Below are 24,244 nucleotides of genomic sequence, written 5' to 3'. Positions count from 1 at the left end.
GCAGTTCTCAGTGCCTCAAATATATCTTTTTCATTTAACCACCAAAAAAATAAATTAGGGTCTCTTTGTGACTGAAGAGGAGAGAACATGCTGCATTTTACACAAAACGTATGCTTGCCTGTCAGCTGACTATTTCTCTAATACATCAAAATGATTAGATCATTTCTTTCTGTTTGTTTTTTTTTTCTTTAATTGAAATGAGAGCTTTACTTTTGTTGAATGATTCACTTCCCACAACTCTTATTATTTCTCCAGCCTACCCTGAGTTTACAGCACTGACTGAAATGTTCTCAGATGAGCAGGTGGGAAAACGGCCTGTAAATCTTCATCTTTATAAATGGTTCGTAAAACTTTTGGTGTTGAAAGGTAAGAATAGTTGAAATAAATCTCAGCAATGCTGACTCAAATGTTTAAAGCAGTGCTTAAATCCCTTGATTAACCCAGCTTCTCAATATTTGACATGAATCAATAACTCTGAGATGTCTTTGCTGTTCTCTAGCTTTGTAAATATTTATGTGGACGGTCCTGTGAAATATGATGCTTAATCCTGTTAAAGTAATTCTTTGTGTGCTGCATATGAAGAGATATAAAGTATAATAGTTCCAGTCATGCTAGTTAAATAATTGGCACTAAGGATGAAATCTGCTGCATTTCTTTAGTAAATAACCAGGATTTATACAATTCAACTGTGAGTGAATGGAAAGCAAAATCCACCTTCTGTCACAAATCTCTGGCCAGCTGCTGGGGATGCAGATTGCCTGATTTTGGCTTGTTCCTGAGCCAAATAGTAGGCTTTCGTTCCAGTTAAGTGATGTGCTGAGAGCTAGATCAGTGCTAATAGTGAACGGATGGCACCTCTATTAGCTTGTCCTCAGCCTTCCCTTGTTGGGATGTGCTGTAACTGTGCACTCCAGGGAGCAGGAGGATGCTCTGTCCATAGTTTCCAGGACCTGGGAAAGCCTTCTGTAGGAACGATGGTGCAAAAGGGTTGTACCAGCCCTACAGATTGTGGCTGAGATATTCCTGCTAATACACAAGATCTGCAGTAGGCCTGTATTTAAATGGTTTGGCTTATGAAGCACAGTGGCATGCTTGTTCCTAAGACACTGTGCGTTTAGTCATTGTTTACTGATTCAGTCTGATTCATCTGTGGATTCTGCCAGGCTTTGCAGTTGTACTCCTTGCCTCTAGGTATTCCAGAAATAAAAGGGGCTGAGGAATAACAAGGAAGCTGAGAAAGATCACGGTGGCATAAGATGCTCAGAGTTGGCCACCAAGAATTCAGAAGTGGATCTTCCTTAGATGGGCTCTGTTCTTGTGTCAAAGTGGATCTTTCTGTGCCTCTAGGATGGATGCCTATCCTACAAGAGCTCCTACAGGAGCATACTTAGGGGTTTCCTGCGAAAGGATGGGAGAAAAGGGGTACCCAGTATGCATAAAATCCATCATATGGGCCTGCTTTCTGTGGGGTTTTTCAGACTAATTACAGATAAAATATATTCCTATGGGTTCTTTTAGGACTGTTCTCTAGCTTACAGGCATCCTACCTAATAAAATGTAGAGAAAAAGATGGTATTTTATGTGTTTAGAAGTAGTTTAGCTTTTTATTTGCTTTTTCGCTGTAATTCCCTTAAGAGCCCTTCAGCAGATGAAAAGATCTCCATGCAGAAGTGCTACAGTGGTGCTGCACTTCTGTAGCCCGGTTTGACCACCACGTAAGCCAAGCAAATAAATGTATGCTTAAAAGAACAGCACATCCCAGAAAAGGTGATGTGGGAATTCAATGAAATTACTGCCAGTTTTCCTGAGTGTATGTTTATATGGTCACTGGGGGCGGGGGGGGGGGGGGGTGGTGTTTGACTATATATAACTACGTACAGTACTGGTTGGGATAAAACCCAGATGATTGCATTTGGATTGTTAACAGATTCTTCTTCAGCTTCATTTCCATGTTATGTTACGTTGCTTGTCCTATCAACTATTTCTCCCCCATCCCAAGCAAAGACTGAGTAGGAGCTGCAGAATGTGTCTTGTGTTTAGGGAGGTATTTAGAGGTACTTTGGAAGAAAAAATGATGTTTATGCATTAAGGCTTGCATTTTCAGCCATGCATGTCAAAGGTCCAGGAGGTCTGAAGAACATTTAGTCAAATTGGAAATCAGGCTAGACGTGGTCTATCAAAACAAGTAAAATTTGTAGCAGTGAAAATATGAAACTAATTAACTTGGTTAAAAAAAAAAAAGTCTTTTAATTAACTCTGACCAATAAATGTTAGTCTGTAGAGAGCAAGTTAACAAGTACATAAATAGTGATGGGGAAAAATTAATAAATGAGCCTTATGTACCTAGACATCTGCTCAACCAACCAAGATTTCTAAAGGGTCAGCTGCATGTCTGGAAATGTAGCCACTGGTGTCTTAAATAGAAGACATGGAAGTAGACATGGGTTTTGATATATTTTTTTTTAACTTGTACATTGCATGATGTACCAAAAAAAAGAAAACAACCACCAAAACTCAAGAAAGCAAATAAAAAAATCCCACCACATGAAAGCCACAGGTAATGCTGATGATCGTGAAGTGCTTGAAGGTCACATGCCTTCAGTCACCACAAAGCAAAGATGTGTCAAAAGTATGTTGCTTCAGCTGCAGAACAAATGTGCAGGAATCACTACATACCTATCAGGTGTGAGGATTAAATGAATTGATCAGCCTTTTCTGTCTTTTTAATAATAATCATTTGTATTTAAAAGAGGGAATAACGTTTTGTCATCCACATCTAAGGAAGAGCTTTTTTTGTCATTCATGAGGAGCAGAACTCAGAATTCTTATTGCAAAAAGAGACCAGAGAGCAGATGAGGCGAAACGACATATTCAGGTAAAACATGAGCCACCAGCTCACAGCAAGCAAGTTCAGTGCAGTGACAGTCTGCTCTTCCCTAGGGACTGGGCAGAACTGCTCAAGAAGGAGTAGATGGAAACAGCTGCCAATAGATGAGTCCTGGAAAGGATTCAAGCCACAGTACTTGCTGCGGCTTGGGAGTTTGTGGTGGGCAGAGCCTACTGAATGACTGGTATCTATGATTTTGGACTGGACAGCTATCAGTCAGTTCTTAGATATGGGACCCAGAAAAAATATTGCGGAACAAAGCCATGTATAGGGCATTCTCTGATATCTTTGTAATTCTAAAGTGAGAAAGGAAAGTACATCTCTAACCTCAGAGCTCTAGAACAGATTTATCTAGCTTCAAGTGGAAAATCATGATCCTTCCTGCTCATAGACGGAAGAGACCTGAGGTCCATAGAATCTTGGTTCTGCTTGTACATGGACAATTCACTAGGTTGCATTTAGCTAGCAGGAGCTTGCATTTTGTTTTTGTTTAACCTAAATATCTTTCTCATGACAGAAGACAGCAAGAGAGATGTTGAAGACCTGAGCCTTGATGTCATTTCCTCAGAATTTGTACCAGGCAGAGCTGACAGCAGAACAGCGCCTTCCTCTTCCACGCCCAGGCTGAAGTCAAAGGCCTATAATGCTTGTGAGTAAGTTTTGTCTTTTATTTATATATATATGTATGTATGTATGTATATAGCACTTATCACCATAGTGATAAACACTCTTTGGAACTGGACTGATGGCAGGGGTAGGAACAGGAGTTGGCTTGTTAGTACCTCAGCACTTCTGTTTCCAACCAATTTAAAACAAACAAAAAAATAGCCGCACAAACCACTACATCTTATTTCTCAGAGAAGCCCTATGGTAAGAGGCTTCTTTAAGCTGTGGTTGCACACAGTACTAAAGATAAAAGAACACTGCTAATGTATTTTTCACGAATGTGCCTATGCTGTAATTCATTCACTCAAGACAATGGTTTCTCTTGACCTTGAGATTGATTGAACAGGTGGCAAAAAGATAAGTTTAGGAAATTCAGTGACGCAATGCCAATAACTTTGTCATCTTGCATATTTTCTAGCATACTGTGAAGAATAAATAAATGGCAAAAGCTAAAGTGTCCTTGGCAAACAAACAAACAAAATAGTACCCTGTGATATTTTTACCTTTGCTTCCCCTCACCACACACAGTTTACGCCCACAGAGCTTGAAATATTAACCCAGCATGTTAATTTATTTCTTCCAGAGTTGCCCTGGCCATTGGATTTAACATCTCTCTTGGAAGTACTTCAAACCAAATGGCTGGCTCCATCTCTAGCTTTGTTAATTAGGCACATTACTTTGTTGCTTTTTTCATATCGTTTAATGTAATTGGCATTTGTGCAGCTTTCTAAAGGCATGTTTGGGCCTACATTTTGTGCAGCTGGCTCTAAACTGCAAGCTATTTCAAGTGTTTAGTTCTCTAGAAGACCGCCTTCGAGAGCATGGAGCATCTGTGTTGAGCGCATACCATGCTTCCTTTCCAAAACGAAGGAAATGACTAGTGTGACACATGTTCTTCCCTGTATACGTTTGTATTTCTATGGCATTATGTTTGTAATGGGAGCATTAGCCGGCCTATTTGAAGAACAGGACTCCATCTACAAGCTGTTGTGTAAATGCTTAGCTATAATACAGCTTTTATCCTAGCCACCTTTATTCAACTCACAGGGATACTTTGCCATATAGACATAAACGGCTGTGATTTTTCACATAGAAGTGAATCTTCGCAAGCCATGAATTTGGCCTCGCTGTGATAAATCCTACAGATAAGGGTGCCAACGCAGTGTCAATTGCCAGTAAAACCGATGAAGTTACACAAGGCAGGAATTCAGTACATTCTTCGGTTGTCGTGGTGTGAAATGCTGTACCTGAATAGAAGAAGTGATTTATATAAAAGTTTAGGAAGAAAATATATATGTATGCACTGAAGAAATCATCTAGTTCCTCTTTTTCATAGAAATGCTGCCCTCTAGCGGCTGAAAAAAAAACACAAGTTACTTATTAATTGCAATAATATAATTTCCACTCACGTGGCAGCAAGTAGGAATAAAATATGCCTGTTAGCATAAAAGGCACATGGATTGTCTGAGTTTCAGCCTTGGGAAACCCACAAGTAGCATAAGGCAAAGTAAAGAAAGTTGTAACGACAAGGCATTGCTTTACTTGTACAGGCCTGCTGACTCTCTTCTGTGAACAACCAACTGAAAATGAAAAGTCTTTCTCACAAATGGCAGGATTGTAATGTTGCCACACAGTGCTAGTCGAAACCACCTATTTCAAACAGAACCACATGTGAGGAAACGGTCATGAGCTGAACGCACAGGTCTCACAGGACATCTGTTCCCAAATGTGATGGATCATCTCCTTAAAAAAAAAAAAAGAAACAAACAACCATCCTGGCTCGCAGTCAGTCAGACACAGGGCACTGCACACAGCGGTCATCAGTGAACCAAGAGGACCCTTATATCCTCCCAGAACGTGAAGCTAAGCCACAGGTAAAACAAAAGTCAATCAGGGTTTGTCTTTCAGATACGTCAGCCATGTGCATTCGTTTGAGGGTTCAGAAGTAAAGCATCCATGTGAAGGAAAGGAATGTTTTATGGCCAAGGTGTGAGGTAGATGATCTTTAGGTATGTCGCCTCTACACTTGCTAATGTTTTCCTTGCGTAGTTTGAATTGTTCTGTCCAAATATTATGTAAGACTCTTTCTCAGCTTGTCCTGTTCTACACCTGCATTTTAGGTGGAGGTGACTGTGCATGCCGAGGTTTGTGTACCACTGAGGACCAGGGGACCATGGCATTGCAAGCCCTGCCTTCTGGTAAGTAACCTGTCTCCCCCAGCACCATTTCTAACAGCTCAGTCCATACCCAAAGGAAAATAGACTGATTTCTCCAGATTTGTGCATCAGTAAAAAAACAAACAAACTGCTATTCCTTCCAATTGTCTCCTGTTTTTTCAAGAAGGCTCTTTGGTAGCAAAGTGCTTGGCATTTCCCTGGTGTATGGGGCTCCAGGTGGTGACTGAAGACAGTAAATATTTTTGCCGTTTCTCCACCAACTGATCTTCCATTATGAAAAGATGAGAAAACAGAAGATTCAACTCACCAAGAGTAGACCTCACAAAGAAATGCAGTCTGCAAATTATCCAGCAGATGCCGCTGTTGGACAAATAAATAGCTCAAGGTCAGTTCAGGCTGCCAAGGGAGGACTGATGTTTCGGAGGGTTTCCACAGTTGCAGGTGTTTTTTACACATTTTACAACCATGCACTTGCAACATTAGCTGACTGTGCTGAGACCCAGACTTCTGAATGAATCTGACTCCAAGCAAAAAAAAAACAAAAAAACAAACAAACAAAAAAAACAACACCCTTTATACCGATCACAACCTCACTGAAGTAGGTAAGTAGGTTATTAGTTTTTTGTCATAATTTTAAATGCATTTTCATATAAATAGTGGAAAGCTTCACTTCATACTCAGTATTTGCCTGCCTACTGACGAATATGGGGTTATTCCCTGAGTCTTATATAAAATACCCCACTTGTTGATGTTGTTAAGACCCATACAGTAAATAAAAGTTACTGAAGTTCCTAATTCCTGATGGGACCTGGGTGGGAAGGGACAATGCGGGGGCTCTTCTGTATTACACTAAGGCTCATTCTGTCCCTTGTTAGCCCTGAAATCTCAAATTTTGAGTGGTGAGCCACTAGTCTCTACTCAATGTCATTCCCAGCTGTGCAACAAACTTTTTGAGAAGGGAGCTGCATAGACCAAGGAGAGGAAGTCATGGCTGTGCAACAGATTTACTAAAAACGTGATTCGAAAGGCTGAGGCAGGGCTAGCGGAGAAGCAGTAGTAAGTAGTGCTTAGTGAGGGACTCAGGCATACCTCTCAAGATGATCTCTGGGATGTTTGGCATTGGGCCTACTATTTCCATACCACACTCCCACACGCTGAATGCAGCATTGCTGTCAGAGATGCGCACTCCGATGGTAGGAAGACAATTTTGCACGCTGCTAGCGAAGCCGACTGCTGAATGGAAGTTACGCAAAATGACCTTCATACCATCTCCTGGTGTCGCAGGCTCTGTCAGCCACACGTTTTGGAAACGCTGAAGATTTTCAACGTTATTAGGAGGATAGTTTCTGTTTTCTGTTTTTCAAGATAGGGTGAGCTTGTAAAGCCTGTGGTTACGCTCTGGGGATCAGCGTATCCCAAGCCGCTGTGAGAGAAATGGGTCAGTGAGCTGAGCACAGGCAAGGGTGCACGGCAGGGGGATAGTGCGTTGCTTTGTGCTGCTACGTGGGCACTCTCCCAGGCGGTACTATGTGCAGCAGCTTGAAACTAGTCCCACTGAAGTCGGAAGCTCAGCCACTGATTTCAAGGAACAAATTAATAATTTTAATCGAGAGGGAAATAATTTAACATGCAGGTGGTATCTTGTTTGCTCCTCTGTTTTGCCTTTGGATGTGGTTCTTCTGGTGATGATAATATTGCTTTTACGAGTGAAATGAGCAGGTTTTGCACTTTCAAGTGTCTCTGCAAAATGTAAACTGTAAAATGCAAACTGTTTTTCCTTCCACATTCAGTAAGGTCTGATATAAGGTCTTTATCCTCTGCTCAAAATGACAAGTCATTTTAAAAGAGCAGCATCTGGTACAAAACTGCCAATTTAATATTGCTTTATTACTATTGGATACAGATGATAAAATGTTTTAAAAGGAAAAATATTCCAGCAGTAGTTAATATTTTTCTTACAGCTAAAATTGAATTTTTAGTTTGTGAATATTTCTGAAGCAGTCTCAATGATAATTTGGGAAAGGGTGTATAACAACATTGTTACTTAAAAAAAAAAGGCAATTTTATTGCACTTTTTTGTTATTTAAAATTCTAAAAATAGAAAAAAGATCCCTTTATTTTTGTATATTTGTAAATGTCCTGATGAAATTTCAAAACCAAAGCACTTAGCATACATAATTAACATACACATTTATGCCCTTTCTCTTTATCCATTGCAACAGTTTGAATAAGTTTGAGTAAGATAAACCAATAATGCTGGTTTCATCATGCAGCTTCAGCAGAGCTTTCTGAAGCTACCAAATCAAACCAAACGTTGCTAAGATACACACTTATCTTCATGTTCAAGAGCAGCTAGTTTTCTTTAATTAGTAGTAGTTATCTGACTTTCTGGAGGTAGCCTTCTGTAGGAAGCATCAGTTCTAAAACCTTCAGTGAAAAGTTTCACACCTACATTGGGTCTGGCTCTGACTTGCCGTGTCAAGGCAGCTTGAGAAGAGGAAGGGTCTGGTTTGCAGTGCTCCTCAGTTTTCCCTAAGCTCTGCATGTCAGTGCCATTGGCCACATTCAGATTTTTTCAATCTTCGTCCTGCAGAATATCGACTCGGAACCCATAGGCTATAAATCGATGGTTTCAGACTGTTGGTGTGTGTCTGTAGACCCAGCTAGACTGCAGTTTGCCTTGCAGGGTGATCCCTAAATGCGTTTTCAGGAGCCCAATTTAAGAACCAAAGTTTGCAAACGCTGGGTCAGTCTTATTTGTTCCTCAGCTCTGCTTATGTTCCTTGTCACAGTTGGAACTGAAACAAAGCTCAGAATCCAGATTTTTTCCAACTTTGAAATGTTTGCACATGGACGGGGTTGTACTTCCGTCAGCAACATGCCATCCTCTTGATGCACAAATGAGGAGAGTAATTTCAGGCATTTATTTTAAAAATACTGCCTTAGAAATAGACGGGCAAAAATTGCACAGGGTGTATATTTTTCTTATTTAAGTTGAAAAATAAATATAGCTGTAATCTAAGTGTGTATTTATCAGCATCGATGCCCTTTGGTCTTGCTCCTGTGGACTTCTCTCACTGACATCAGTGGGAAAAAGATGGGTTCTGCACAGTAAATCTATGAATATTTTGTTCATCTTTATCCATCCATCTATTTTGGGATGTGCTAAATGCTTGCTCTCTGTTGTAACATTAACATCAGTATGTGGAAACTTGGGTTGCTAAAATAAATCACTGAAATGCAATATACATGACTTCACGTGGAACTGCATGTACATTGTTGGGCACAAGCACCCTGCGGCCGTCGTGCCGTGCCAGCTGTACGGCGGGGTGCTTCCTATTGTGTCCTATAGAAGCGGGGTCTCAAAGTGAGACAGCGGCAGCTTTGTGCTGCCAGTTTATATAAATAGTCTTTTTAGTCCCTGAGCTGGCAAAAGTATTTCTATTTTTTTCATTATCGTGATTGTGAATTTGAATCCATGATGCTTTTACCAGGCTCGGAGTACAAAGACGACAAGGTCGTGGTATTTCTCACAAGCATTTTTTTCATTGTGCGCCTGTTTGCTGGAGGCAATGAAATTGTTATAATTTATATGTGAAGTACTGATTTGTGGGGCTCTAGCAGTGTTTCTTTAGTTTTTTGAGTTAAAGGTAGTGGCTTTGATCAAAATAGCATGGGGCATTTTTCTCACGTTAGCAGAGGCACTCCTGATTCATGACAGTATGAATGAGCACACCCGCAAGTTCATTTCCTTTTTATATTTAAGGGAAAAAATGAAGGTAAATAAGAGGGGGAAAAGGGGTAAGCTCAGCACTTACAACCTGGACTGTTTTCTGCCCACAGCAAAGTCAATGGGACACCTTTACAGAGCTGGACGTTGATGAAGGTGTAGAGGGGACAGCCCTGCCTCAGAGTCCCCTCCGATCTGCGCAGTGGTCCCGTGCCTCAGAGTACCAGTTTGTCATCCACCATGGTCACCACACACAATGAGGGAGCTGATGAGCTGTTCCCTTCTTACTTTGTCCTGCTTAAGAGGTAAGAGCTGCACAAATTCCCTCTGTAATAATCACCGAAGTATTTAGAGCTGCTGCTATCTCATTGTTGTTTGTTTGTTTGTTTTACTGTGAAGTTTAAACAAAGCCATAAATCACAGGGATATGACAAGGAACAGGTTGTTGAATATGGACTGTAGCTGCTGGTTATTCTTGTCTGAATGTACAGGTATGCTCCGATGGTTACTTATCAATGACAATCTGCTCCAGGCTTAACCCTGAGCAGGGCAAGCTTGCAAGGTTACACATGTATACTGCGTGAAACATACCCCACCGGTAATTTTTAGCGAGGCTCTAAACAAGAAATAAATCCCTGGAGTAGTGTTGCCAGAGGTGCATAAAGTTCAAATCCAAATTAAAACCTAAATTCTGACCTGAACTTGAGGAAAACTGTGATCTATATTTTGAACTTTATGACAGTTTTCACTTGAAATTAAATTCTAATACCTGATACGAACATGGTACAAACACTTGAAAATTAAAACTTGAATGGAAAAATCTGAACATATATCTCAGCGTGTAGTACCTGGTCTTGCAAAATATGGTCACAAGACTTTAACTTATGGTAGCTGCAGTGGATGTTGAAGAATCTGAGTTACTGAGACTCGTAGCTCTGATAGAGCTTTGTAAGCTCTAGTCCTACAGTGTAATTGTAAACTTGGGGGGAAGAGAAATATGCTTATTTACTTCACAAATCTATTTTGTAAAGACCATCAATGTGTAAGACTTGGTTTAGAAATTGCTAAGATACGTGAAGAAGGTAGACCCCTGTTCAGCAATGCCGTTACACAAAGTAATTGAAAGTAGTGCAGCTGAAGCATGTTCTTGATTTCATTGCTGAATCAGAGCCTGTATCTTCTTCCTGCCAAGGCAGCGATCTTAACACCGCTCCTAAATGCACTAGTAATTCTAGAAGCTCTAATGAAAGTCAAGATAACGCCATAGATTTTATAAATAAGGGTCTTTATTTAGAATACTGTTGAAAACATTCTTGGCAACCACATTGTATAAATATATAAAGTTAAAAGTTTGGCACAACAAACCAAGCAACATTAAATATTTTTTTCCTTTTTTTGTTTGGTTTTTAATCTTTTGTTTTTTTTTCCTTTTCCTTTTTTTTTTCCAAAGCAACTCTTATTTACAATTATACAAAATGTTTTACAAAAAATGGTCCACAACCTTATTTTGGCCAGAACAAGGGGTAATAGGAAGGATCTGTCATGCCACTGCTGTTGTAGATTTCTGTTTTCTTCCACATTCAAGAGCCAGGTTCCTATTCTCCAAAGCCCAGATAAAACGTTGGCCATTTTATGGTATACAATTTTATCTCTAGATATATTAAATAACTTTAGTTTAACAACCAATAAATAACTAGGTGTATCTTGATGTAATACAGGTTTGAAAAGTTATATAAGGAATTTTGCATGATACTTTAAAACTGGAACAAGTCTTGAAGTCTTTTCAGTCTTAGAAGGCAGGTCTCAGAGCTTGGCAGAACGGAGCAATTTCTTTTCAGTGCAGTCCAGCTGGACCTGCCTTTATAGCACTTGGTAGATGGGGTTGCTGCTGCTGCTATCCTGGGGAAGAGGGGTGCAGTTGGTGGGGGAAGGAATTTGGGCTCCACTATCATTCAGGCTTGCTCCTTCTTGGGGGGAACAGGGACTGCCTTCAGCAACAGTTTCAGCTGGAGGCAGTATGGGACACGTGGAGTTATCTGTGGAAATCCTCTCCACAATGCTTGAGAGGCAATCAAGGCTGGAAACAACAGAACTCTTCCCATGCTTTGGATCTAAGGACAAACAAAGATATGATCAATTTATCCAATGAGTACTGTGTGTCAGTAGGATGTAGTTCTTTCATAAAACCCCAGCAAGTGGCTGAAAGTACTCATTTGTGAGCATATAAAGATTCAAAAGAAATGAGTATCAACGAAGGATGCCAATTACCACAAAAGACATTGTAATTTGCAAAATGAAAGAGACCTAAGCAAAATATGCTACTTTTCGGGGAGGGTGGATCCAGGGATTCACTTCAGCACATAAAAAGGGAATGGAAAATTGGAATTCCATCAGCAATTTCTCTAATTTGGATCAGTGATATCTGGTTAGAACAGTCTTCATGCAAAACATGGTTAAAAACTGAAGATTAATTGCAGAGAGGAATGCGTTTTTATCCAGATGTTATATTTACGAAGTAGGAAATGCAGCTATAACATATCCCTATACTTGCAAATACATCTAGAGGTAATCCGATGCTTCTACTAGCATCAGCAGCTCGCTGGCTGAAAAGGCAGGTTCCTTCTTCAGCCCAGCTGGGGTCAGCTAAATGACCAGGGACGGAGAAGGCACAGGGGAGGCTGCTGCATTGGCTGTCCCTGTCGCCGTGTTTCTCACACTGCCGTTACAGCAGATACTCACCATTTGGTGATTCTGTGTAGTAGCTACTGTCATAGCTGTTTCTTCTACGAGAGCTGCAAGGAGGCCCGCTGTACTCCATCTGGAAAGGAGAACAATCTGAGTGAGGTCACTGGTTGGGGGACAGCTTATTCCTCTAATCCCAAGAACTATCTTATTTTGTTTTTCAGTCCCCTAACACTCGAGTCCTGGCTAAAATGCTATCAAGTTTGTGTCTTAGAATGAGGCAGATCTTAACTTGCCAAAAAAAAAAAAAAAATCACCCCAAAATATTTTATGTGGCACAGCTGTTCCAAAAGGAAAATTACCAGGAAAATTACCACTGTTGTTACAACTAATGCTGTAGTTTTACCAAGGAGATGAGGTTTTCCAGCATTCTCACCTGTTATTGCCCTGTACCTACATTCATTTTACGATAGGGAGTCCAAGCGAGGAACCAATCTTTTTTTTTTTTTGATTTAATTTTTAAAGACTTTTCCAAACATGAGTTCCTCTTAAAAAGCCTTTAGTCTATCTTTGTCCCTTTTGATTTCCTTCAGTCTCTCTTCCCAGTTCCATTTTGTACAGAAAAGCCCCTAGTCCTGGACCAATATATTTGTTTCCCATACTTTAATCTACCATGAAAAGAAAATAAAAGGCGGTATTTGTAGGAGGGGTCATTTGTGTAAATCTTGTCTCCCATCTGCCAACTGTCTCAGTCCCATATATTCAGCTCAGAGATGATTATCCTCACCAAAAAATAGAAAATCATCTCAAGTCTGAAAGTGCCCTTGTGATCCCATCCCAGGCAGCTGTCCCGCATGCCAGGCACCACATCCCACCACCCCTGCGTCAGAGCACAGAGTCCAAGCCTATAGCCTCAGTGAAGAGATTAGGCGGTGAGACAGCCTCTCTGGAACCCTTCTCCCCTCCCGGTAATGAAAGAACAGGACTGAAAGGCTGGGGTCTTTTTTCCATTGCTGGGCAATGTCTTTGGAGAGGCGAAGTGCAAGGAGAAATGGAGAACCTTTTTCATAAAGGTCAAGAAAGACAACAACCGTTGCTTAGACTGTCCTGTTATCATGACGAATGGCAGAAAACAAACCCCAGACTCTTTATCAGTTCCCCTGTGAGCTTTCCCCTGTAATTACCATGACCAAAGGGGACCTCCCTCGCTGCTGCCCTTCGCAGTACTGACACAGCCGAGGATGAGAACGGAGGTGCCCCAGGAGCTCTGAAGCATGAGGAGGGCTCAGACCTCACTGAGTTCCCAGGTACCCATCCCAGACTGCTTCCCTGAGAGCTCCCCCAGCACACAGGGAAACCTGCCTAACTTCTCCCAGGGTTTTTTTTTCCCTGGGAAAGGCATGTAACAGATTTTTCTTCTTTTCCTAGAGAGCCTGGCATGGGGACCCTGTTGCCCTTTGCTGCTGGAGTTCAAGGCAGGAGAAGGGACCTCATCTTCTGCCCGGGGAGGATGTAAGCCAGCAGCTATGGGAAGGACAGGAGGAGGTGACTCGCCCCACGCAGGTTTGGGCTGATGGAGGTCGAGGGGCCTCTGTGACAGGGCGTCTTCCCTGGGGCACTCACCATGCCGTCGGAGCAGTTGGAGCGGGGGCTGGAGGCGTCCGACTCCCCGCTGTAGTGCTCCAGCACCGGGTAGTAAACGTCCTCCTGCTCCCGCAGCAGCGCCTGCAGGCTCTCGATGTAGCGGATGGCGTTGCGCAGGATCTCCACCTTGGGCAGGCGCTGGTTGGGGTTGGTGGAGGTGCAGCGCTTGAGGGTCTCGAAGGCCTCGTTGACCTTGCTGAGCCGCCGCCTCTCCCTCATGGTGGCGGCCTTACGGCGGTCGGCGTTGGTGGTCTTCCTCTTGCAAGCCTTGCATGCCCACAGCAGGCAGCGGCCGGCCTGGTGGTGCCCGCTGGGCGCCCGGATGTGCTCCTCCTCGTGCGGGTGCCCGTGGTGGTGCCCGTGGTGGTGCGGGTGCTCCTCGGGCTTCAGCAGGCCCCCCACATGCACCAGCCGGGGGTCCAGGTCCTCGAAGAAGTGCATGTCCGACGTGTTGAAGCACGGGTCATCGTAGAAATCGTCGGCGGCCGCGAAGGAGCAGAGGGAGCCCTCCGTCATCTCCATGGGGCCCAGTAAGTCCATGGGGGCGGCGGAGAGGGGGCAACACGGCGGGTCGGGGACAGCGGGGGGCTCCGTGCGGGCTGCTGAGCGGCGGAGACCCTTGCACCCTCTCGCCAGCGCTGGCTGCTGCCGTCGCCGCCGCCGACCCCCTCCCCAGCCGCACCGCTCCGGGAGCGCCGCTCGGGGCCCTATTTATGCCGGAGCCCCCCGGCGGGACGGGACGGGGCGGGGCGGGGCGGGGAGGGGGCCGTGGACGCCGGAGCCCCCGCGGAGCCCCGGCCCCTGCGTGTGGGGGGGCCCCGGCAGCCGCAGGTGCCGCCCGCCCCGCTCTCCTCCCTTGCCCGCCGGGCGGCGAGGAGCCGGCACCGCGGCGCTGTGGAGAGCCGGGGGCGGCCGCCCGGGGGCGCCGAGCCGGGCCGGAGGCGGCGGCGCCGCGACATGGCCGCTTGGGGGGGTGCGGGGGCACGGAGCGGGCCGGGGGGCGCCGCGGCAGGGTGCAGGGCTCCGCACGCCGCCCCGACAGCCCGGGGAGGGCACCGCCGCCCCGTCCCGCGGCCAGGAGGGTGAAAGTGCCCGGCAGGAGGAGCGGATGTGGCCGGGACCCGCTGAGGCGCGGTGGCCGTGTGCTCGGGGCGGCCCTGCCCGCCGCTGGGCCGGGTACGGATCCAGGATGCGCGCTGAGGGCGCCGTGTCGGGCTGCCGCCTCAGCGCCTGGCTCCTCACACACGAGCTCAGCCGCTTAACTTGGCGTTTCGGGTTCCTCTGAGCTTCTGCTCACCTTCCTTCTGAAGCCGCTGCAGAGGGTGGCTTCCCCTCGCGAGGCAGCAGGCTGCCGCACGTGTAGGTGTGCTCTGACCGGATCGCTCCTGCGGTAAGTTTGTTGTTTTAGGCAGCTAACAGTGGCAAAGTTTGGACCTCGGAAAAACGGTATGGTTTTGGTAAGGTCTCTCAAGGCTGCTGGGGCCTGTTTTGGGAATAGGGCTGGAGCTGAGAAGTCTGGTTCTTTTTCCGATACAGAAGTACTTCAGCAGTTTAACTGTGCAATTTCAGTAACTTGATGATATTAAACTAGTTATGGATTTTTTCAAAGTACCGTGGGCTAAAATCTCCATTCTGCAGTTATAAATGCTGGTGAAACTCCAGCTCATTTAAAATCAAAGGCAAGGTTCTGTTTTCAGTGAGGCAAGGGGCCGAGAAAATCTGAAAAAGTAGAAACCACTGACTGGTGATCTAGTCACAGTCCCTGTGCCTGTGACTTCTCAAATGGGCTGTCGTCATGGCGGATTCTTTTGTTGTTATATGATTCAGTTTTTGCTAAAATGTCCAGTCTGCAGCCCCCATTTTCTACTTACTTACTTGTCTTCAAATACAGACAAAGATAAGAACTGTTAGGCACATTCTGTCATTACCCCGAAGATTTTTTTAGGTAGATGTTTTGGACTCTGTACAAGTTTGTTCTTTCACTCTATCCAGTGCTGAAAAATGATACGTCCCAAGGAGATCAGCTATTGACCACCCTTACTCATTTAGAAGTGTATCTCCCAGCTGTTCTGAGAGGCAGAGTAGCGAGCTTGTGGAAACACTGCTGTTACTATAGAGGTTCTTTGATCCGGAAGGAATGAACAGATTTTTTTTTTTAATCTTTACTGAACAGCTAAAAGTGAAAATAATTTGTATTCAAAATAATGCTATGCATACAGTAACAGAAAAAGTATAAAAGAGAAATAGTTTTATGGTGTAATGCTGAACGTGTACGTCGGAATATCAAGGCTTGGTGCTGGCCATGTGACCTACTCAAAACACACAAACTCTTTGCAGATCATTAGTTTAATTTGTGGAAAAGGTAATTTTCCTAATACCTACCTCATGCTGTAGCATATTCTGCCACTGTAAGTGTGCTTCTAGGTTATATTTGATCCCACAAAAAAAAGCATTGTGGGACTTGCACACAGAGCGGTTAATTTGGGCAAAGTTGTAACAAATGGCTGGACTTGGACAAGTGATACAAGGGAGACTGTAACTGCCCACGAACATGCTTAAGTGCATGAATTCACTTAAGTGAAAAAGTCAGGAGGAAGCCATGAGCAGCTGGTGAACTCTGCTGGGGGTAGTCTTCCAGTGAAGCTGCCTTTGAAGACTTATCTCATGCTGCTGCCACCAAAACTCACATTCACTTTCCAGTATTTTGCCCACAGACACGTTTGTCCAGAAAGATGGTGCCTTCTGTGGTATGCCTGAAAGAAGTCCTTGCAAAAACACAAAATCCTGAGCTGCTCTTCTCAATTTTGTGTGGCTATAGTGGAGAAGAGGAAGGACAGCATGTTCTCCACAGAGACTGTAAGTTAATTCCTTGCTCTGAGAGTAGGCAGCAGCAAGCTCCCTTTCCCTGCAACCATAGGTAGTGCTTATGGCACCGTTTAGAAATACGCTGTTGTCGACACCTGTTTGGAAGCCTCTGGTTGTAATTCATAATTTCAAGTAAAGATAAGGTCTCTCCAGAGCTTCCAATTTAGATGCAGTTATACAGGGCACTGATGGCTATTCCGAGCAGTGCAGGTTGTGTTTGGGTGGTTTGGACATTGCTTTGCAAGTACAGATACAGAGTGTGTATATAAACAAACAACCTGCTGAGGAAGAGAACCTGTATAGTTACTTTAAACCTTGTTGCCCTTATACCTGTTCCACATTCATCCTTCATCTCTGTTTCTCAGGGTATGGTTGAAATGAAGATGAGAAAGCAGAGGCAGATTGTACATCCTATGCTACAAAGCATGGAGAGGCTCATCCTATTCACAACTGACAGGTATTGCTGACAAACTCACTCAGATGATATTCGTAGGCAGATGTGCCTCATAGCACAAGCAACATGTAGACAAGAAAAACTTCAGCTGCCTACAGTTACTGATTTCCTCGTTGTTTCTTTTTCAGAGGATAAACTAGGAAAATAGCTGATTGTGAGTTTACCTAAAATTAACAGAATTGTCTTTTCAGACAGAGGGTTCAGAAGGTATTATGGAAGAGGGAGAGAAAAAGGCCTGAAGTCTGAAAATGTGCTGGTAACATTTGGCTGCAGAGGTGAAGGTAAGAGTCTTTTAGAAACACACATGGCAATATTTCAGGGAAAAAGGAGCAGCAAGTCCTGCATTGAAAAGTTGGCTTTTTGTTGTGATAAAATTCATTTAAGCTGTTAACTGCTGGAAGCTGTGCCTACACTGTAGAAGGGTAACAGCTCTTAAAGGAGAAGCCTGTTGTAGAAGTCAGCCAAGCATTGCCTGTACTACTTGTTTTGATTTGGCACTAGTTTATAATTCAACTAGCAGTTTTGCTCAACTCATATTAAGTGAGCTATATTTTAATGCTGAGAAGGATGGATTCCATTGCTCTTATTCATGTTGAGTTGTAGTCAGTGGAACTAATTGTTGAATAAGGTATGCTCAGCGTGAGAGTGGGTGTTGGAATCCAGCCCAGATGGAAATATCTTTTAAATTACTGATGTATTCAAGAGCAGCCATCCCCAACAGACAAATCCAGCATGTTCCTAGCAGTGATTCCTCCCCAACCACCCCTCCCCCTGAAAAGCTAAATCATTATTAACAGAGAGGTTGAGAAAGCATCAGCATTGTAATTGTCTATCCTGTGTTACAACACTACCAGAAATGAAGTGGGCTAATGCAGTTTTACAGAAACGGGTACTTAACTGCAGCTGTGCATCAAAGTCAAGAGTTTTCTGACCATGTTTCATTGTGCAGTGTTCTTACCTTAATAGAGTCTTCTAGCATTCATGTCATTCTGTGGTCTACTGTTTTCGTCTTTGAAGTCACCTGTGCAACTTCCTCCACAGCAGGTAAGTACTGGTACTGTGTTGTGTTTGTATGCAAAAATCTCTTAGAGAAGAGATTTCTGTGTTGTAAAATAAGGAATACAATGTAGATGCTACATGCCATTTTTTAATATTCAACTGAATTTATTTTTCAAACATGATAGGTATATCATTTACACTATTACGTAGAAGTATAAGAATCTTTCAACAAAGCAAAACCCAAATGCATAAAAAAGTGGTATATAAAAAAAAGCAACGTAGCTGATCTAGCCAGTTCCTCTTCCTGTAGCCAGCCCGTGTTGAGAAAGAGAGGCACTCTTGTAGGACGTGAGTGGAAGGAACTTAGTGATACAATATGCTGATGATCACAGAGTCTAACTCCTGACTCCCCACAGGGCAACCTAAGAGTTAAACCATGTATCTAAAAGTGCTGTCTAAATCTTTTTGAACATTAGATGTGAATCCCTGATTTACCTCATCTGCTTTCTGAGGATGAGAAAAGGCGCGTAAGTGAGTGTAGTGAAAAACAGCACATAGTCATGTTCCCACTGTTGAGGAAATGTTTGCATCCTTCATCTTGGAGAAGCATACAACCAGCAGGGCTGTAAATAACTGAATTGGACTACTTATTTAAGCTGCTACTATGATAGAAGACAAAACTTGTTTTAAAAAAAGTCTTTTAACAAGTTCATTACATTATGTTAGTACACTAAACTATCTAGTAATATAAAAAATATTTAGCTTTTCTCTCAAATAGAAATTACTTTGTACTAAAGTTTGTTTTGAATAAGAGTTGTATATACTGTTTAAAAATAATTTGCACAAACTAACCCCATTAATCATTTAAGACAGAAGAGGCCTAAAAGCTTTGGGTTTCCAGGAAGAATAGCATAGATAAAAATACAATTAATGCTGACAACCTAGGTTAACTAGCAACCTAGCTATCATTTCAGCAAAACAATGGTATGGGCTGGATTTTGAGCTGTGGCTCAAAAGATGAGGGAAAGGGTATAAAACAATAGAGTGATACAGCATCATGTCTCCTAGGTTCTTGTCTCTAGGCCACCTTCTGTACAGGTCTGCCTTTAGGAGTTGCCCCATAGCTGCAACAGCCGCAGCATTAAACTACCTCCCTCCCCTGCTTCACTTTTGCTCCTGTCCCGTCATTATTACACTGTGGCAGCGTGGCAGTGCAGTGGATGGTTGCATATATTGGCCCTATGTTATTCCTGTGCTGGAAAAAATCTTTCTGGGATCGCTTCAAACCCTCTGCAGCTCCTGTACCCTGCTGGAGAGGTGGGCAGGGGCCACACTGCTGACCAGACTCCAACTCTATGCCTGTCCTGAACTCCTTCTGCAACCGGTCCATAAAGTAATCCCCAAGACTATTTCTGCCATCTTGGGAACAATCAAGCCTGCGAGCATTGGTCAGGAGGTCTCCCATCAGCTTGATCTTCCGGATTTTGGGCCCAATAAATTGCTTCTTGATAGTGCTTGCGCTATGAGGGTCTGCATTTTCAATGCTTATGGCATAAAGTTCTTCAAAATACCGAGTCATAGTTTTCCACTGTACCATTGCTAGTTCCAGCGCTTTCACCAGACCAACTGTGTAGTCATAGTTTGGTTTCTAGAAACAAAGACAGAATTAATTTACACAGATGAACAGCTCATCTTACCATATTGTGTTGTTTTCCTGCAATTTACCTGGCCCTCTAAATATAACATGTTAGAATTTTGCAACAACTCCTCCTAGTTTGGAGCAGCTGTTATTTCTTGCTGAGTTGGATGGCTGTAAACACACATAAGTGGCAGAACCCAAACACTTTTTCAAGAAACAGGGATTTAGAAAGCAGCAATGCCTTTTTTTCCCCCTACAGCTTACCAAATGCCATGATAGTCCAAAGGGAGCATTCTTCGTTAACTACTAAGAGAATACAAACTTGTTGGAGGAATGTCCACCCCTTTAACAATTTTGTTGTTGTTTGTTTGGGTTTTTTACTGGTAACTTTGAGTTACTCCTTTGTACCTGTGAAACCTGAGTCAGACAGATCTCTAGTTTGAAGTCTGTCTTGAACTATAGCAGATCTGCCTTGTAGGCTTCTATCTGGTTTCAGTGTGAATGCAGACAAGTTGGCTGTTTTAGCACTGGAACAGTTTAAGGAGCCTCACGTTATCCATCACAGCACACTGGAAACAGCAGTCTCCAGCTGAGTGTAACAAAGAGGGGACCATTGTTTATATTCTTTTTGGCTAGAAGAGCAACCACACAGTTAGGACTGCATGTCTGACAGCTTCCAGGTGCTGTAATCAAGAACAAAAGCAAGTGCACTAATATGACAGGGAAATTGTATCTGGAAATCTAACAGGATGAATGCAGGGATCTGAAGTACCAACGCTATAATGCAAGAAATTAGAATAATTACAGCTCATTGCAAATGCTTGAAAACTTCTTGTTTGCTACATACCTGGATGGTTTTAGCACAGTAATGGCCTCCTCTTACTTGCTGATACTCCATCAAAGCCTCTGCAGCTTTTCTCTCTTCCAGAGCTTGATGGCAGAAGAACTTGGAAACATTTGGTAGAGCCACGTGTGATTGATCAAAATATTCACCCTAAGAAAACAAAAAAACAAACAGTGTAAGGATTTGCTAGAGATGGGATTTACCTGCAGCAGAACGTGACTATCAGAATCCAGGAGACGCTTCCAAAAGAACTTGTTCTACCAGCACAATCACTTTGAAGGTCTTCATCCACATTTCTGCAATAAAGTAAGTCTTACTGTCTGTAACAGAAAATCTTTACTTCTATTAGAACTCCTTCTTTAATTCTAGATGCATAGCCATAAGTACTGGTGCGCTCTCTCAATTAGCTGAAATCCTCAGTATATTTTCCTAAGTTTTGTTTGTTTTACTTCTTAAAGCATAGTCTCCGCACAGGGAACATACAATTTCTCTCTTCAGGCCAGCATTACAGTGAAAAGAAAGCTTTCAAAGCTATGAAAAAGTTGAGGCAAATGCAAAAAGAGAACAAGCATAACTTTGCATCCATTTATCACCTTCATTATGGTGAATGCTATTCCCACATTAAGAATACTGCTACTGAACTATGCTTTGTACACGTACAGTACACTACTATACCGTAATATAATTGAGTGTTGTATATAGCTCATGCCAAGAATACTTCAGAAGTATTAAGACTGTAAACCCACCACAGGACTTGTTCTGTTCCATATGGGAAATTAATGGCTTTAATCATTGCAATATTTGACTACACTATTAGAGCCCTCAGCTCTTCTGTTAGAAGAACTTTATCTGTGACATTGCTGTCCTATAAACAGGATGTACTGGAGAGAGGTAGCAGTGGAAAGCCACCAGCTTACAGAGGTTTCAACACTAGCTCTGCTCCACTTTTATGTTGAAGACAGAGGCAACAGCTGGAAATACGCAAGAAAGGAATTGAGGGAGCTACAGTATCTTGATCTGCTCATTCCTTAAACACGCAGATGCGACACAGCACAGCTTTTTCCTCTTGGACATAGTCTGGGTGGGAGTACTGCATATCAAGCTGTTGGCTTGTAGACTGCCTACGAGGGGTGAAGGACAAGTGTGTGCGTTTCCTAAGTTTTTCTGCTTCCTATTGTCTTGCCCACTTTGATCTGTTGCCCTGCATAGTTAATGAAATAGTTGTGTTTCATCTGTTGCTTATCTGTTTACAAAAAAATGCAGAAAAGTTATATGCACAATACAACAAGTTGGTGTTTTATTTTAATTAGCATCTAGGATACCCCCACACCTGTGACACATGTTCACGTGTGTCACAATGTACCATTCTAGAGCAAGTACACACTGGAATGTTTTATTAAGAACATCGTTGTAATATTTGCATAATCCTTTTCCTGCAGCCATTCATTCATTCATGTTTCTGTTTACAGAAGAGTTGAAGCCCAATGTTTTGTAACAAGTTCTTCAGTGCAAGTGTGCTGCAGGACTTCAAAAAGAGCCATAGTTACCACACCTACTTAACTGTTAAGGTAAATCTTTTATGTAAATCATTAAATGTTTTTAAAATATTCACATTTTTAGGTTTATCTACTGTCTATTTCTAATTAGGCTTCTTCCATCCCTTCCAGCTCTCAATCGCTAGTATTACTTTAATCCATATGCTTAACAAGTTGTTGTTTCGCTGTATACTTAATTTTTGTTGGTTTAATACTTGACACCGAGCTTCATTAAAGCTCTTGGGGGTATATGGAACGTGGTGCTTCTCAGTGGGTGCCTGGCATCCGGAGGCATGGCATTGATCATCTCTTTTTTATTGTAATGGCTTCATTAAAATACTTGCTGCCTTAGTATTTGATATGTGGCCAGACACAATTTTGACATGCCTGCTACGTGATATCAGAGGTATCTTTTCAAAAGCCACGTCCAATGTTCCACCCCATTGAGCAAAAAATTTGAGCGCGCGCTGCCGTTGACGAGAAGCCGCCTCACAGACTACGATTTCAGGTTAACCGCGCGTGCCTTGTATGTGCGAAGTTTGGGGGAAGACGCGACTCAGTCCTTACACCCTGACGCTGTCGGCACTCCCCGTCCCTCTCCTCACAGAGGCAGCTCCCGTGCGCGTTACCCACAGGGCTCTGACCCGCCGCCGCACCTCCCAGACCCGGGGCAAGGCGGTGCCGAGCGGCCCGGGGGCGCTGCCAGGCTCCCGGCCGGCACCGCTCCGCGGCTCCCCCCGCCTCGAAGCTCTCCCGGCCTCCTCCTGCCCCCCGCCGCCGCCGCCTTACCAGCGCCTGCAGGCTGTAGGCGAGCTCCAGCAGGGCTCCGGTGACCCCGCAGAGGCCTTCCTCCACGGCGACCGGGAAGCTCTGCCTCACGCGTCCGCTGGGCAGCGGGCGGTGCGCCTGGCAGGCGGGCAGCGCCACGCGGGGCCGCTTGGAGCGCGGCTCAGCCATGGCGGGCGCCGCCATGGGGCAGCGGGGCCGCCCCGCCGCGCCGCCTCATATAGCGGCGGGCACCTGGGGCGCACCTTGCCGCGCCGCCCGGCCACCCCCGCCCTTCCCCGCCGGGGGAGGAGGGAGCGGCCGCCGCCATTTCGTGCGTGCCCGCGGGCAGGCGCCAACGCCCCGCCCCGGTGCCCGTCCCGTCAGCCCCGGAGCCTCTTCCCGGAGGTCGCCGTGGCTGGCCCCGCTCGGAGCCCTCCTGGCGGGGTGGCGGCCCGGCGGTGCTCGTGGCAGTGCCCGGCTGCAGGTGGATTCTGCCGCTCGTCAGCTTCAGCGCCCCGCGAGTGGTTGCGTCAGCCTGGTCTGAGATATTCCAGTCCCAGGCCTTAGTTTAAGTAACTTGAAAATGCGGGCGTCTGACTCTTTCAGCCACTTCATTGTGTGGACGGAGCGCTGCATGTCAGTGCTTGAGCTTTTGCCTTTAACAGGTAAAAGCCGTTGCAGTGGAAACATTTCTTAAGGCTACATCTGAAGCATGGGCCTGATCTGAAAACTGGCTCCAATTCCCTTAATCTCCATACGCCCTTCAAATTTGATATTTCTCTGTTCAGTGACTTTCTGCTGAGTAAGTGTAATGCTGCACGCTGCTCTGTGGAATATTTTTCTAAAAGGTGACTGCTGCCCCAGAGAGTCATTCGCAAGGGCTCCAAGGGCAGTGCCATCAGCCCACTGCACGCTCTAATTGTCATCGGACCTGACTGCCTCGAGCAGAGCACACGGTGGAGAGCAGTCCGGTACTGGCATGAGAGCCGCTCATCAGAAACTGACGTGCTTCTAGTTCGGTGCCTCTGTCTTTTTATGCTGTTCAACCCTCTTTGTTTGATGTGACTTCCCATTATTTGTGCTTCTGATTCTTCGTGCTGTAGCCGAGTTAAATCAGAAGTTTCAGCAAAACTGTGTGAAGTTGCCATTAAAAGTAAATTAAAAAAAAAACATTTACGGTTAAATTGCATGTGAGTGCAGCTTGCCCGTAGTGTTTCAACCCAAAAGTGAGTACCTGAATTCACAAGTTAAGATATATTCACAGGTTATTTCAACGCTGTGTGACCTAGTTCTGAAGTCAATAAGGGTCCTGCTTTTAGTTGTGGCACTAGGGACTTCTGCTGAGATGATGCAC

General features: G+C 44.1%; 2 protein-coding genes across 2 annotated transcripts; both read right to left on the bottom strand.

Moving 5' to 3' along the window:
- Positions 1-10,728: 10,728 nt before the first annotated feature.
- MYOD1 (myogenic differentiation 1) lies at positions 10,729-14,326 on the bottom strand. Its single transcript, XM_013177726.3, has 3 exons — positions 13,766-14,326; positions 12,200-12,278; positions 10,729-11,571 (listed from the first exon to the last, which is right to left on the bottom strand). The coding sequence occupies exons 1-3, from the start codon at positions 14,324-14,326 to the stop codon at positions 11,321-11,323; spliced, it is 891 nt and encodes a 296-aa protein (XP_013033180.2). The 3' UTR covers positions 10,729-11,320.
- A 3,917-nt stretch (positions 14,327-18,243) lies between these two features.
- Positions 18,244-23,346, bottom strand: LOC106033927 (ferritin light chain-like). Its single transcript, XM_013177727.3, has 3 exons — positions 22,912-23,346; positions 20,591-20,737; positions 18,244-19,752 (listed from the first exon to the last, which is right to left on the bottom strand). Exons 1-3 carry the CDS (start codon positions 23,092-23,094, stop codon positions 19,246-19,248), a joined length of 837 nt encoding a protein of 278 aa, XP_013033181.3. The 5' UTR covers positions 23,095-23,346; the 3' UTR covers positions 18,244-19,245.
- Between the last annotated feature and the right edge of the window lie 898 nt (positions 23,347-24,244).

The sequence above is a fragment of the Anser cygnoides genome, chromosome 5, assembly GCF_040182565.1.
Source record: "Anser cygnoides isolate HZ-2024a breed goose chromosome 5, Taihu_goose_T2T_genome, whole genome shotgun sequence".
Taxonomy (NCBI): Eukaryota; Metazoa; Chordata; class Aves; order Anseriformes; family Anatidae; genus Anser; species Anser cygnoides.
Note: the sequence above shows the minus strand (reverse complement) of the source record. Positions and strands in the feature narration are given on the sequence as shown.

Coding starts and splice junctions, on each gene's coding strand:
- MYOD1 (XM_013177726.3), bottom strand. CDS start 14,326: ATGGACTTACTGGGCCCCATGGAGATGACGGAGGGCTCCCTCTGCTCC. Junction 12,279..13,765: donor CCAACTGCTCCGACGGCATG/GTGAGTGCCCCA, acceptor TCTCCTTTCCAG/ATGGAGTACAGCGGGCCTCC. Junction 11,572..12,199: donor CTACACAGAATCACCAAATG/GTGAGTATCTGC, acceptor GTTTGTCCTTAG/ATCCAAAGCATGGGAAGAGT.
- LOC106033927 (XM_013177727.3), bottom strand. CDS start 23,094: ATGGCGGCGCCCGCCATGGCTGAGCCGCGCTCCAAGCGGCCCCGCGTG. Junction 20,738..22,911: donor CCTACAGCCTGCAGGCGCTG/GTAAGGCGGCGG, acceptor TTGTTTTCTTAG/GGTGAATATTTTGATCAATC. Junction 19,753..20,590: donor ACTGTGCTAAAACCATCCAG/GTATGTAGCAAA, acceptor CTTTGTTTCTAG/AAACCAAACTATGACTACAC.